The 16319-nt window shown below is 35.9% G+C and overlaps 1 protein-coding gene across 2 annotated transcripts in view; it reads right to left on the reverse strand.

Annotated features, from left to right (window-relative positions):
- The window catches only part of kcnn2 (potassium calcium-activated channel subfamily N member 2), a 38006-nt gene that overhangs the window by 15704 nt on the left and 5983 nt on the right, over window positions 1-16319 (reverse strand). For both annotated transcript variants that reach the window (XM_079861683.1, XM_079861684.1), the window contains exons 3-6: window positions 4955-5373; window positions 3540-3681; window positions 3355-3465; window positions 1448-1575 (exon numbers count right to left, since the gene is read on the reverse strand). In XM_079861683.1, the coding sequence (XP_079717809.1) occupies window positions 1448-1575; window positions 3355-3465; window positions 3540-3681; window positions 4955-5373 (800 nt within the window). The remainder of the gene's footprint in view (window positions 1-1447; window positions 1576-3354; window positions 3466-3539; window positions 3682-4954; window positions 5374-16319) is intronic.

Raw genomic sequence — 16319 nt, forward strand, 5'->3', positions numbered from 1 at the left:
GAGCCACTGTAGTCACTTGGACTATTTTAACGATGTCTTTATTAACTTTTCTGGTCCGGCAGAATAAAATTACATTGAAACCTATGGAGGAGTGAGCCAGCTCTCAGATTTCATCAAAAATATCTTAATTTGTGTTCCGAAGATGAATGAAAGTCTTACGGAGTTGGAACAACATGAGGGTGAGTAATTACTGACAGAATTTTAATTTTTGGGTGAACTAACCCTTTTGACAATTGACACTTAGTTCTGTACCTTTTTGAACCTTGCGTGAGCACCGTTTAAAAAAAGTATTAGTAACAATTATTAGTGAAAGAGATAATGAAATTCTGTCTAATAGAGCGAATGTCTAATAGTTGATACATGGCGGATATTAGATTACACACGATTTTGACTAAATAAATTAAACAAAACAATAAAAGCTAATATCAATCGTTTATACAGTTTAGGCATCGCGACATTATAATGTACTACATGAAAAAATACATTCGCTAAAGGTTACGTTTAACAGCATTATACAATTTTTTGTGTTTTTATAGATTACCTTTAGAGTAAGTATTTTGGGGTCAGTAAGATTAAAAATAATCATTTTATTCAGCAAGGATGCATGAAATTGATCAAAAGTGACAGTAACGACTTATGATGTTGCAAAAGATTTCTATTTCAAATAATACTGTGCTCTTGAAAAAATAGAAATAAAATTACATCACAGTTTTCACAAAAAGCAGAAAATCACCATATTAGAGTAATTTCTCAATAATTAGATGATTTGTACATGTAAAAGATAGAAGTCGATTCAGAATGCTGAAGTCTCTTTTACTATTAATGGGCATCTCAGCTGTTTGGTGGAGGCTCATAATACAAGATTTGTAATGTTTCCTTTAATGTTTCACATTGTATTTCTGAGAAAAGAGTGTTGCTGTGGTAAAGACTCATGGTAAAGTGCTTTATAACCCAACTTTAAAGGCCACAATTTCAAGCCAGTATCTCTGGAAGTGGCTGAAAATAAAACAAATTGAAGAAACTACAAACCCAGAAGGTTTCACCTGAAATGAGGTGGTTTTATATCACCATTTTCCCTTTTCGGTATGCCAAATAATCAGTCACTGGATGAGTGTGACATTTACAGGGCACTTACATCCCCTTTTAGATGGCACATAAATACCAAGAGTGAGACTGATGGGGGAAAAGCAAGTGTCCTCACTAGTGGCTGAATTAACTCTGAAGAGCAGAGCATCAATACAACGAGCGATACTAAATATCTCACATTAGCAAAACAGATACGGTACAAACGGATTTACCCATTCAAACATGACAAAAATGAATCCATTATCAGCGGCTCCTACACTGGGCTACAGGTGTCAAACAATTCAGAGCTGGAACCGTTTAACTCTCACTGAAAAACAGACACAGCGAGAAGTCCTCAAGGCTCTCCAGAGGTCTGACTTACTGGTGAATGGCTTGAAGGAACTTGCGTTGATGTTTCCTGACTTTGGCGTGGTCCATCTTCCTCACCAGCTTGGTGTTTTTATAAATGAGCCACGTCTCCCTGAGAACATTAGCAGCTGTGTTTTTCACCTGTGGGAGAGAGTTAGCATTGTAGCATTCAGCACTCAGTTCTGCTGAGGCGTCCTGGGCGCTGATGTTTGAACATGGCTTACTTGATTTGCATAATATGTTTTAGTATAGAGTAAACCTGGGATTTCTACTGGAATAGTTAGCTTGCTAGCAATCAAACAAGCTAACTAGCTGCTAGCAAGCTAAATAACTAGAGTTAGCTAACTAGCTGCTCTTTTTAAAGCAATAAAAGTGAATGGGACAGGGGCTGCAAAAATGTCAAAAAAAAGGCGCCATAAAGGTTCACCAAGAACCAAGCTTTACCAGAATATAGCATATAGGAGACTGCTTGGGAAACCTGTTTGAAAACAATCCTTTTGGTATCACTGTAGAGTGTAACTATCAGATTCCAGAAGTAAAAATCCCATTTGTTTTCTCCATAGGGGAACTGATTTTTTAACAATAACTTTAAACCATTAAAAAGATAGATCTACTGTGACCTACTAAGTTTTTAATCAATTGTAAATGCTTTTGTTGAATCATCAGCCTGCATTGCTCAAACTTTTTTTTTTCAATAATTGTGTTCAACGTGGAAAAAACTACATTACCCATGAGTCTGCAATGATTCTGAATCAAACAAATCCTCTTTAAAGAACTTTTAAAGAACTCTTTAGCGTCCACCCACTCCCATGAGGCACTGCAAATGACAAGTCAGTTTCTCTATGGCTGCATCCGAAATCGCATACTTACCTACTGTATAGTAGGCGAAAAACAGTATGTGACAAAAGAAGTATGTCTGAATTCACAGTACTCATAAAAGAGTAGGCAAAACTTACCTGGATGACCTACTACTTCCGGCGAGATTCTGAAGTGTGCATGGACACTTTACTATCCCATGAGGCCACAGGAGAGGATTTGTGAATGGCAGTGAAGCGACGCAACTGACGCTGGTAGATCACATGATAAATAATGACAACGAGGGGAATGTAGTATGTCCGGATTAAATTCATACTACACACATTCATACTATATAGAGCATACTAGTTTAGTGAAGTAATTACTTATTCAAAATAAGTACCTACTCATTTCGGACACAGCCTATATTTCCTTATATTTGCAATGCTTCATGGGACTGTAGTTCTTTCCCTCATTAAAGCTGTCAAGTACTTGTACTTTTGCCTTTTTTGCTTCAAATCAAAGTGTATATTGTTGTCATTCACCTCATAGCTGATTGGTTTGGTTCATGGCTTATAACTTTTATACATTTTTATAAAAAATCTTTTTGAAATCCCTATGGGAAAAATACTTATGGAAGCAAGGCAGCTGGAAAAGTGGACGGCCACAGTTGCCCTCTATTGGCACAGCATTAGGATTAATCCTCTGTTAGTTTAATTGACTAATCTTTCAATTTGGTCCAGAGAACTCAAAACTTTGGTTTATATCTAGTTCATGTTAAGAAGCTTATCCGGCTAACCAAGTAAGCCATGTTTGAAGAATGAAACCTTGAATATTTAGCCTATTTCTTGACATGTCCAGACTATTTCTCATATTTCTGTCAGGCCAAACATTATTACTGATGATTTTCTTCTCAAAAACCTTATAAATCAACTATATATTGAATTTGTTTATTTTGAGCCGAGTGTCACATTAAATTAATTCACACATTTTGTTTATATTTAATAAATGCATCTTATTTTCCACTTTGCATAAGCTGGGTATTATTTTCACAGGTTTGCGGGGATTAAGAACAAACTGTGACATAAGTCGCCACAAGGCTAAGATTCGGGATTTCAGACTTACCCTTTTTGTCAGCTGGGTGTCCATCATAAAGTTATGTACATGTTTTTCGGCTTTGGTTAATTCCAGTTTTTTTGCGACCACAGCGACCACCAAAGCAGTGCATCCGGCACCCTGACAAAACAAACACCAGCTTTAAGCACTCAGTCAAAAACAAAAGGTGTGTTACGCAGATATACGCCACTTACCATGATGCCGGTGAGGAGACAGACCCCTTTCCCACAGTATGTATTAGGAACCATATCTCCATATCCAATCGTTAGAAAAGTTATTGAGATCAACCACATGGCTCCAAGGAAATTGCTGGTTACATCCATGTTGTCATGGTATCTAGTAAATGTTAAATGACATATTAGAAAAACAGCTACAGTTACTATACATTGACTGACTTAATTGTAAGTTAATCAATCAGCCATGAAAATGTAGCTAATTTGTCTGGCATTATAGATGTAAGCAGTGTTGACTCCACTACAGAGTATTGGACATGCTGTTGTTGCTGTAAGCTAATACTTAATTGGCTAATTGAGAGATCTAGACTGTTGGGACACAATTGACTCAGTTTCCAAGGCTATTTAACGGCAGTTTAAAAGGTTTCGCAGCACACCGGTCTGCAACGTGAGAGATGTGATACTCCATAGGGTTTAACAGGTTGAGAAAAAGGCACAGTATCGTTTTTCTCTGAAATGATACATTTTGATACTTAGATCTCAGTTTGTAAAAATCCCCTACTAACTGTGAATTATTACAATTGTATATAATGAAACATGAATTCATGATAATTGTATAGTTAATATAGGAATATAAAAGGAAAAACTTGATATATTATTAATTTTCCCAAAAATCACCAAGTAACTGTGAATTATCATTTTCTGTCCAAATATATATTAATATGTAATTGTGAGTGTGTATTCCAAAAAGGTCACCTATATTATTCACAACATGATAATGATAATAATTGTAGTTAATATATATGTGTGTGTGTGTGTGTCTATATATATATATATATATATATATATATATATATATATATATATTAGGGCTGTCAAACGATTAATTGTGATTAATCGCATCCAAAATAAAAGTTTGTTTTTACATAATATATGTGTGTGTACGGTGTATAATTATTTTCTATATATAAATACACACACATGCATGTATATATTTAAGAAATATTTGCATGTATATACTGTGTATATATATTTATATTATATATAATTTATATTATATATAAATATTTTATATATAAATAACACATTTTTCTTAAATATATATGCATGTGTGTGTATTTATATATAGAAAATAATTATAATCCATACACACACATATATTATGTAAACACAAACTTTTATTTTGGATGCGATTAATCGCGATTAATCGTTTGACAGCCCTAATATATATATATATATATATATATATATATATATTATACAATTAATTATCATGACTTCATAAATTCAGTTCAGAAATGAGATCAATTGTGTGTGTATATATATACACACACATTTTTTTTCATACAATTTTAGGTCTGACTTAAAGATCTTATCTTATCAAAATCTCCCCATGAAAACCGATTTTCATTAACTACTGTCACAAAGTGGTCCACCTTTCGCACGCCCTCACAGTCCAGGCGGCGATGATCCACAGAGAAATGGTGAACACCAGCAGCACTGTCCCGGGACATATAGTCATGAGGGTCTTCATGACAAAGCGTGTGTTGAAGTTTATCTTGTTGAGGGCACCGATACTGCGTGACGAAGCATCGGTAAAGAGTTTGCTATGCAGCAGCATGACGCGAGCAATGAGGTACAGACGGAGAAACATGGGAATGGACAGGATGATATCCACGTCGGCGTCCGTCTTGGAAGGGGCGTAAGAAAAGGCTAGCCGCGCCGTCCACGTGAAGGTGTAGTTGCCCGGGATGGGGTGTATGGCGCACACCAAGATCTCCAGACAGATGAAGAAGATGCGCTCGTAGGTCATGGCTATCCTCCAGTCGTCTGCGGCGTTGTCCACCATGAATAGCTATTTGGAGAAAAACATTTTTTAAAGCAAAGCAGTAGAAGCAGGAAAAAAACAAAACCATTTCATGTTCCTCCAGAAATGTAAAACAGTATAGGGTAAGAAACTTAATTCAATTTAATTTTTAAATAATAATTATGTAATATAGAATTTTTTTAATAGAATTCTATGAAAATAAGTAAAAATATCTCAAATAATTTTGCACCTCAAGTATTTTTTTCTTTAGCAGCAAGGATTTATTCAGTGCACATCATTTCCCCCACTAGACTGTATTTACAACCTTGGCCTGTCAGATTCTGCCAAGGTGCGTCGCTCAAAGGCTTCCCTCAGGTTTCTCTCCATTTGACCAGCGGCCCTGGAGCCACACTGCTTTTTTCTACTCTTGCTACATAGAATCTCCCTCTTTCCCCTTCTTCCCAATCCCATAAATATTTCCATAATATAAAAGTTTGCTTCTCAATAGTGCAAATTTCACTGTTCACTTTTTTAGCAGCCGTGGTTCCTCAAGTATTTTCCCATTTTCAAATCATTTTTAAATAATTAAAAAAAATTCTTAAAATATTAAAACTTCCCCTTCCTCTTGCAGCTCTTCTCTCCTCTGATGATGTGTTTACTGGCACGAGGGCGGGGCAACCTGTCACTCACATGAGATCCACCAATAGCAAACCACAACCATCCAATCAATTCCCCATGGACAAAATCAAGTCCCACCCTTTATTTGTTCTTGTTTGAGAAGCCGTTTCACTCAGATATAGGTCACAATAGAGAAGAACACACTATTAAGATTCGATATTGGCTCGTTAAAATGAAGATCGATCAAAATCATGTTTCAGCGCAGTCCTAGAATGAGAAGTCACTGCAAAATTATGTAATGAATCAAAAACAACAGTAAAACATAACACTATTCACTTGTAGTTACTGATTTTTTTACTCTAGGCTAAAACAATATATTTTAAGTTTATTGCAGAATATTAAGACATATGAAAATATGTTCGAGGTTCGAAGACCAGTTCACACTAACACAAATGCTTGGAATGAAGACTTGGTCAGATTTTTGAATGCACTTTTTAGTGCTGTCAAATCAAGTAATCACGATTAATCGCATCTAACATAAAAGTTTATGTTTATATAATATATGTGTGTATATATACTATTATATTTCTATATATATTTTTTATACATATGTATGTGTGTGTGTATATCCTTCCACTTCCACTCCTGTGGCCGCCCACAGGATATATACAGTATATGTGTGTATATGTGCACACACACACACACAATCACACACACACACGTATGCCTATTGATTAACACGGAGAAAAAACAAAGTCACACAGTATTTTCATGTTTTCAAACAGCCATTCAGATTTTTGTATTCTCTATGGTGTTTTTCCAGTAACACCAAACACAAGAGTATAGAGACAAGAGAGCCAATATCTTCATCTCCTATTCACTGTAGCTTAGGAAAATACTTTGTTCGTTAATGCCACCAAGTCCTAGTTTTATGTAGCAGCAGTGTCTCCAGGCACAAGACCAAAAGCACAACTCAGTTTAGGTCGCAGTGCAATGGAGAACAAGGAAAATGGAAAACAGAGATTAGTACTCAATTGACGGCATGCTAATTTTCATGTCAGACAGTACAGACGCATTAACTAATTCAAATTTAAAATGTTTACCGCACCAAACATTTGTGTTGGGAGTATGTAAACTCTTTTACACCATTTGTAATGCTTCATGGGAATGGGCAGTCAGAAACTAATCTAAAGGCTGTCCCACACTAAAAGATTTCCACAAACATGATGATAAATAACTAAATAAGTCATAAATTTAACTGGTTTGTTCCTCTAGAGTGTGTGAAGCGCCGCGATGTGATGCACAACACACACCAACAGATTCATCCACAAACAACCAGAGTCCCTGCTGAGAACACGGGAAATCTCACAAAATCTCTCGCGGTCAAACGTGACTTAGAGTAAACAAACACGGCGGACGACCAGCAAGAAGAAATAGTGATAATAGTGCTTGGACTGCTTTTTACAGAAAACTTGCAGGGTTTTGGATGAAGTCGTGGATATTGTTATGCTTCCATCTTCCATCAGCTCGCTTTCTGATTTGGTATCGTTTCGTTCCACGTGACAATCTACAGAGCACGTTTGTCCTCGGGGTTCCCCACACAACAGGATTTCTGATCGTAAATATTCAACATGTCGGTCCCAATGATTCAATCACTCTTAACACATCTCACACAGGACTGCCAACTTTTGAGTTCAGCTTGGAGTGACAATTATTAGGATAATGGGGACAATTATTAGGACATTCAAAACATTTGGTAACAGAATTTCATTAGGTTTACATGGCATAATGACTGGTACTGTGTTTTAATTAGGGCTGGGTATTGACAAATTTCACAAATCCGATCTAGATTCAGTTCGCTTCAATATCAATTAATTGGGATATATCAGGTACAGTACATATTAATTTTGAAACACTGATTGAGCGATTACAGGAGACATGATACTTTTCAGTAAGCTGTATCTTTCAACATTCCTTCTGATGTTCATTCATGTTTATTTCATGCTATAACTAGTAGTAAAGAGGAAGGGATGATCGGTTCAGTCATCTGTCACGCCACATTAAGGAGTGCCAAAACCACATTCATTGTTTGAATTTCATAATTAAATTGACACTTTGTTTCATATCAAAATAATAATTATAATAATAAACTATTCATATAGCACTTTTCAGGCATAAAATGCAGTTCAAAGTGCTTTACATAAAAATTATATAGTTTAATATCAAAAGCAACATCACATTCAATAAAAACATGTGCATCAAACATAAGAAATAAAATGAATCAAAAATAACCTGCTCTGTCTTGTCTGTCAGCGTGAGGATATGGATGTGTGGCGTGAGAGAACAGTGTCAATTGAGTGCTTCTAACGCTGAATGTGTGAGAGTTGGCAGCCCTGCCTCACACCACAGGAAAATCTGATAAGATAATCTGTAGAACCATCCTGATAATCGGGACTTTACCTAGGATTGTCAGAAGGGGAGAATTGGGCCCAAAATCGACCCGATTACCTTGTAGTGTGTGGGTGCCTTAAAGGGATAGTTCACCCAAAAATGAAAATTATCCCATGATTTACACATCCTCAAGCCATCCTAGGTATATATGACTTTCTTCTTTCAGCCAAACATAATCAGAGAGAGTTATATTTAAAACTGGCTCTTCTAAGCTTAAAATGGGAGTGAATATTAACTGAGATTTTGAAGCCCAAAAAAGCGCATCCATCCATCATAAAAGTAATCCATACGGCTCCAGGGGGTTAATAAAGGCCTTCTGAAGCGAAGCAATGCGTTTTTGTAAGAAAAATATCCATATTTAAAGCTACAATCACTGGCTTCCGTACACAAGTCTAGCTCTGTCGGAAGAGTGACCTCTGACCCGACGTATGACGCATTGATGAACGCAGAAGTGCAGAGGACAGAGCAAAACAAAACACCGGTCACGAATTAGAAGTCTAAAATCAAGAATTTTTAAAGAGAAATGTTGGAGGAGCTTGAGTTTGTTGCCCAGCCCTATTTGTTCAAACCGCGAGAGTCGTCTCCTCTCATCTAAGCTTAAACGCCACGTCATACGCCGGAACTCGACTCTTGTGAACGGACGTTACCGGAAGTGATTACGGTTTATAAAATTATAAATATGGATATTTTTCTTACAAAAACGCATTGCTTCGCTTCAGAAGGCCTTTATTAACCCCCTGGAGCCGTATGGATTACTTTTATGATGCATGGATTCACTTTTTTGGGCTTCAAAATCACTAGTCACTATTCACTCCCATTATAAAGCTTGGAAGAGCCAGGATATTTTTTGATATAACTCAAGACTGTGTTTGGCTGAAGGAAGAAAGTCATATAAACCTAGGATGGCTTTTGGGTGAACTATCCCTTTAATTGGTCGAGGTCTTTTCAGCATTATGGAGAGTGTAGGAATTCTTCAAAAATGAAGTTGAAAGATCACACTGATCTTGAGACAGTAGGTCTGTCTTGAGGTTTGAAAGATTTATTTGTTATCGTCAAAAATCTACTTCTCTTTTGAGATAGCGAATGGTATTTTACTTGCGGAAGCCGTCTGTTGCGCTCAACCGTCAGATCCCTGCCCTCCCTGCCGTTCTGTGCCGATCATCTGCGGTTTCATCCTGTGCATTCAATCACCTCGAGGTACCCGACAGTCAACATCAGCGAGAGATATTTCACCAGAGTGGTGCAGTCAGCACAATTCAAAGGCTTCGGCTGACAGATTTTATCCAACGAGACCGTGGCCATCTGATATGAGAAAAGGCGCAAATGATGAACCCCTGATGCAATATGTGCAAACGGGTCTCCTGCCTTCTCACAGCACCAGGCTATTTCACGAGTAATGGGTTTATGCGGTGCGTAACTGAATTACTCTTTAATATGACTCTTGCTTGAGGCGTTAAGAGCTTGCTTCAGTGCTGTCCTGTGGTTTTCCCCTCGCGTAGTATAACACATGTATAAAACCTTAACGCTGTTTAATCACATTTATGGTCACTTATTTACTCAACCTGGTTTGCTGGATCCACAGTATCTGGTGATGTTTGAATGAATCAAATAAAACCTGGCAAAAGAATAATGACAATTGTATAATATAAACTGACACCCTGCCAAATAACCTTGATTTAGACTGAATTCCTAATCTCTAAATTCCTCATTAAGAAAAGCAGCACCACTTCTGGAGGCAAATGAGATTAAAAACCCGGATCATACGGTATATTCAGTGATAATACATTAAAACATTCATCTAAATGGTGCTTGACCGTACAAAAGGGTGTTGGAGTGACTGCCAGCACATTGCTATAATGTTGCTAAAAACTTTTGAGTAGTTATTGGCACTTTGCTATGCTAGGATGTTCTGGCTGGTTGCTAGGTGGTTGCTAGGGCATTCTGTGTGGTTTCTAAGTGGTTGCTAGGCCAATCTGTGAGGTTTCTTGCTAGCATTCCTTTCTTCAACAAACTGCATGATTTGAGGTATTGACGCCCATAACAGAGACAAAGTAATGATTTTGCTGCAAATATAAAATATATTTTAGATATATTTTTACTTTTATGTTTTGTATAGCAAAAACATTAGAGTTTGGCAAGTTTGATTCATTTCCATTAATCAGTTCAAACTGTCCATTTCAGCGAATTGATTCATAACTCAAAATGAAATTGATTTATTTAGGCCCTTTAAGCTCTAATATGTGCAAAAAAACAACAGCAATATTCACCCATTACATATTTACCAAAATGTATGAAACTTATAATGTATGAAACTGCCAAAATGCTATTTTTTGTGCATAAAGGCCCTTAATGAAAATTATTATATGCTATATCATTCTTCTTCTTTTTTATTAGGGGTTCAAGCATGAACTGCTGAAACCCTATTGTAATTGTAAGGATTTGTGAAACGCATCGTGCAGGCCAAACCGTAAGGCCTAGAGACTTGAAACCTGGCCAGATGGTAGGCCTCAATTTGGGGACCACCTATCAGAGTATGACCCCGATTGGCCCATAGGTGGCGCTACAGCAAGCAAAAGTACAAAATCGCTCATAGCTCTTAGGCCGTTTGTCCCTGGCTCAAGGCGGACAAAATGAGTATCAAAATGGCGCTATAACTGTTAAAAAGCTTTAAAACCATATATTTCCTATGGTATGGTATATACCTGTATTGGCTGTAAATGGTCTTTTCCATCTATTATGTCAGTGGTTACATGCTTGCTAAATAAAACTTAATAACTTTTGATGCTTTTGTGCTTAAAGGCCTTAATTGCTTGAACCCTGATAAATGCTGCTTGCAGCTTTAATTTTTACTGTAGTTTACTTTTTTTACATTAAATATATTTAAATGTACTTGGCTACAAGTTGAAATGATGTTTACCCGATGGAATACAAATTTTTTTTATAGCAAATACATTAGTGGTCGACCGATATTGGTTTTTTGATGGCCGATGCCGATGCCGATATCTTAGAGAGCAGGGTGGCCGATGGCCGATATAAAGCCGATATTTTTATATATATTTATTTTGATCAATTTTTATTAAATTCTAAATAAATTATAAAACAAATTCTTAAAATAAACATGCTTTTATACTTTAGATGGCAACTTCTTAAATTTGCAATCCTATTACAGTATTTTTCACAAAGTAATTGTTTAGAAATATATGAATATGTGAATAAAAAGAAAGTAAACACTGTAACGGCACTCAGTAATCAAGCAATTTCGAGCTGATAATCATATTTTTTCAAATAAAGACAAGGTCACGCTAATTTTACATACAGCACAATGAAAACGATATGAATATGACACAGTTGGCAACTGGATATATCACAGATATGAATATGACACAGACACGACTGGATATAGCACAGCATATTTTAAAATGAAGGATTTAAAGTTTTTCGATCGCATCTCATGTGAAGCTGATCTTCTGTTCGCATTCACTCACTTCGCACGGACCGACCGTCACTTGCCGACAGTAATGCACACTTCACAATATATCACTCACAGCTGGATTCAATTAAATCTGCAAGGTTTGAGAAATTAAATGTTTATTAGATATTCAGAGATTTGTTTAAATGACGTAGATGCGCATTTGCTGAATGTTGACGGCATTATTTTAGCCTGATTGTTTGCCTTTTCTGTTACAAATAATATAAAAGCAAACGCTTTACTTTACTTTGCATACCATTTACTTTCTTTGTTTACCAGTTCTGTCTAACAAAGTATTAGATATGACTGACAGAGATCGTAAATTAATGAAGATGGAGAATGTGAGTGAGCGCTGCGTGATCTGAGGAGCTGCCGTTGCCGTTCTCTTCTGTTGCTGGTGTTCTCAGCACCGCCCGTCAAAATAAAAGTCCCACTTCCAACACATCGGCCAGTCAGAAAAACTTATCGGTCGATGCCGATATTTCAAAAATGCCAAATATCGGCCGATATATCGGTCGACCACTAAAATACATACATATTGAGATTGAATATTAAAAAAAGTCTGGAAAATTGCAAAACATTGAGCTCTTTTTCCCAGATGAGCAATAATAATAAATGGTGATAGTAACTCTTGCTTTAGCGATCATCACTAGAAAATTTTGAATCGTTCGCACAGAAAATAAACCCTTCACGGTTCAAAGCTTTTAGTATGTTTTTTTTTAGCCCAAAGACTAATGACAAAATGAACATCTCCATTTTAGACCCTTGTAGTCCCACCTACACATGTTAGTCACATGAATCACACAGCCTCAAAATACGACACTAATCCCTCATATTCATACGACGCTCATGCAAACATAAAAACACACACTCCTACAGCAGACTCCAATTCCAAAGTATCAAAATAACATCAAAAACACGGGATGCTCCCAAACATAAAAATAGATCAAACCCAATCAAGTTTTGTTTTGGACATTCTCATCTACACCGAGTCACGGAAGGCCAGAAGAAAGGGAGATTTTAGACCAGATAAGACACATCAACTGTCTTAAAAGGCCTGACAATTGCCAGAGATGCTGTAACATTAACCAGCCTGTCTGTTCGTTTAGGCTGTTGTTCGACTTTCCGTGCGAGTGTAACTTAGACAGCGAAACACAAGCTGCCTTTCTGAACGGTGACAGACGCTGTCTTACTCAAAACTTAGCAACAACAACAACAACCAACAAACCACATAGCCTGCACAAAGGATGATAAGCGTGAAGCTTTAATTTTGTTCATATGGGCAAAACATGTCGTCAGGTCACCGCTTTTAACTTGCTAGCTTCAAAACGGAGCAATTAAACATTTAAAATGGGTTAGGTAAGGAAACCTACTTGGTAGGTAAAACCAATTATGGTAATGGATGACCTGCAATACAATACTCAAGGGTGCTTCACCTTCAAGCATCCAATATTCCAACTGAGTGCTTGAGCAGGTAGTTATGGAAAAATGCTGAATTTGACAACAGAGGGGAAGGGGCACATGTAATGGCCTGGTTACAACAGCTAAGGGTCGAGCAGATAACCTCAACAAGTCCGAGAGCGTGACTGCGGCAGCTAACTCAACCAAGACAAAGCAGAAGTGCAAATATATAGAAAAATAATCATGAAAATTATCATTTTAGATTTGTTCCTTTCTGTTATATTATTTTAGGGTATGACATTTTTAATAGAACTGCTTGCTTTGCTTGTCATCACTAAAAATCTTGATTCATTCGCACAGGGAAAAAAAACACTTCATGCCTCAAAGCTTTTTAAAAATAATCATGAAAACAATAACTGAGCAAAAAACCGCCAATTGCAGATTTATTCCCTTCTGTTAAAGCATGACGATGAATTTTAGTAAAACGAATTGGTATTCTGCAGGGGTTTTGAAAAATATTTCTTTCTGACAATTATAATTTTTTTATAAAGTTTCGCAATACCTAAGAATTTAAACTTAACATATATAATCATATAATATAATATTTTATTAATGTTATGTTTTTGCAGTAAAACATTTTACTAATATATATACTGTATATATATATTGTGTGTGTGTATATATATATATATATATATATATATATATATATATACACACACACTTTATGAATATACATATAATGCTGATAAATATTACTGTTTAGTGCATATGGGGCCTAAATAAAAAAATATGATTTTTGTTTCTGTTTACTGAAAAACATACCTTGATTATTTTTAAATAACTGTAATTGTAATTTCTCGTTGTAATGTTCTTTGAATCACCCTTTTAAGTAATTTTAGAACAAATACACATACATTATATCTTTAATATATCTACAATATGTACAGTAGTACATATATTTTTGTCAGTTAATATGACGTTTACACTGTTGCATAGCTTTTATAAAAGGAATTGTATCACTAGTAATGAAATAGAAATTGTTTGACTAAACTGAACAGTTTAATTGTGTATATTATAAAATGTACAATTAAATCATTTACAAATACATTATAAAACGATTTAGTTGAAGACTCAGTATTTATATAGTTTTACTTTCGACGCACTTCTATTCTCGTATGAAAGGCTGCAGGTAGATTTGTAGTGGTAGCTCCATCACCCCCGGTCTCCTCTAATACAGCGTGAGATACAGCGCTCAGTGGAATGATGGATGCAAGGCTGACTTTGGCAGAGCATGTGGATTAATGAAAACCGCAATAAAAAACGGCCTAAACTGATCAGCGCAACGCAAGGTCGATGGCTCTTCTGAAGCAACCGCACTCACTGTTGCCTTACCAGACCTGAACTCTGTTAAAACACAAAGACAACAAAATAATCGATTAAACACGTGTCCATACAGGGCTCTTAGCTTGGTGCTTTGTGCTCCTGTTGACACTTCGCCTTGACAAGGGCACGGACAAAAGGTCGTCTGCCTTCGTGCTATCCGTCTGTCTAGTAGGCAGCAGGGGTTGGTTACTGGTTTCAGAAGAGCTCAATATAACTAATGGAGCATGGCTCAATATTTAATCTGTGTAATGTAGAGAATGGGAACATATATCTTGTCGCTAAGAAAAGAAATCGCTCAGTCTCATTAGAGAATTAGGTAGAGAGGTTCAGCCCAATTACAAATTAATGCAATGGTTAATTTATGATATCAAAGTGGGTCCTAAGAGGCCACTTTTGCTAAGTAAATCCTCAGTTGTAGGTTGCTTTCAGCTTTCAAGTTTCTTTGAAGAAGGACCCGCATGCTTTCAGAGTTTGCATTTGTGTAATTGAACGCCGTCAGTAAACGATGACAGCTGTTGTTTTATTAGGTAACTCAATTGACCTCTGTGTGTCTAGTGATTTAAATTCAAAATGTATAGAATAAAATAATATAATATAAAAGGCACTGGTCATGTCACATTAAATTAATTCAATTAAAAGTAAATAATACTTAGAGTTTAATCTTAATCCATACTGTAATTTCGCTCAGAGAAAACGCATGGGTCACTGGAGGTTTCTTATTTTAATAAACTGTAACTCTCTTTATCATTTTAAATAAAAAAAAATAATACATTATTAAAGGGATTGTAGATCCTATACCTTTAACTGAATTTGAATGTACAGTAAATGTCTTCAAATGACAATTCTGTTTTATGTTAAAATGGTAAAACCTTAAAGGGATACTCCACTTTAAAATGAAAATTCTGTCATCATATACTCACCCTCATGTTGTTTCACACCTGTATGAATTTCTTTCTTCTGCTGAACAGAAAGGAAGATATTTAGAAGAATGTCAGTAACCAGACAGTTTCTGGTACCATTGACTTCCATAGTAGGAAAAAAATATATACTATGGAAGTAAATGGTACCAGAAACTGTCTGGTTACTGACATTCTTCTAAATATCTTCCTTTGTGTTCAGCAGAAGAAAGAAATTCATACAGGTTTGAAACAACATGAGGGTGAGTATATGATGGCAGAATTTTCATTTTAAAGTGGAGTATCCCTTTAAATTTCTCTGAGCTACGTTACCGTATATATGAAGACATCCGATGCAAAGCCTCTAAAAGACCCCTCTGTCAAAAATGAGATATTAATATTGACTGAATGCTCTCCGCACATAGTATACGTTCATCAAATACTTTCACTTCAAACTCACTAAATCCCAGACTCAGCCCATTCAGAAACGCCTGTACTTGGATAGAAACCTATACATGATAAAAATGTATGATTTTTTTTTTTTATTATTAAAACGTTAGACTGACTTAGAGAATTCCATCTGAAGTTTTCATATGCTCTAGAATTTTAAATAAAACAATTAAATTAAATTAAATCAGCAGTTGTCTCAAATTAATTTAATAAAAAAATACAGTTTAAATTAAATCAGCTGTTGTTTCAAATGAATCTAATAAAAACAAGAAGCTTCTAATTGAATCTCATAATATCTATGCTGTAATCCAGCTCAGTGAAAA

Source organism: Squalius cephalus (genome assembly GCF_949319135.1).
Source record: "Squalius cephalus genome assembly, chromosome: 24".
Classification (NCBI taxonomy): Eukaryota; Metazoa; Chordata; class Actinopteri; order Cypriniformes; family Leuciscidae; genus Squalius; species Squalius cephalus.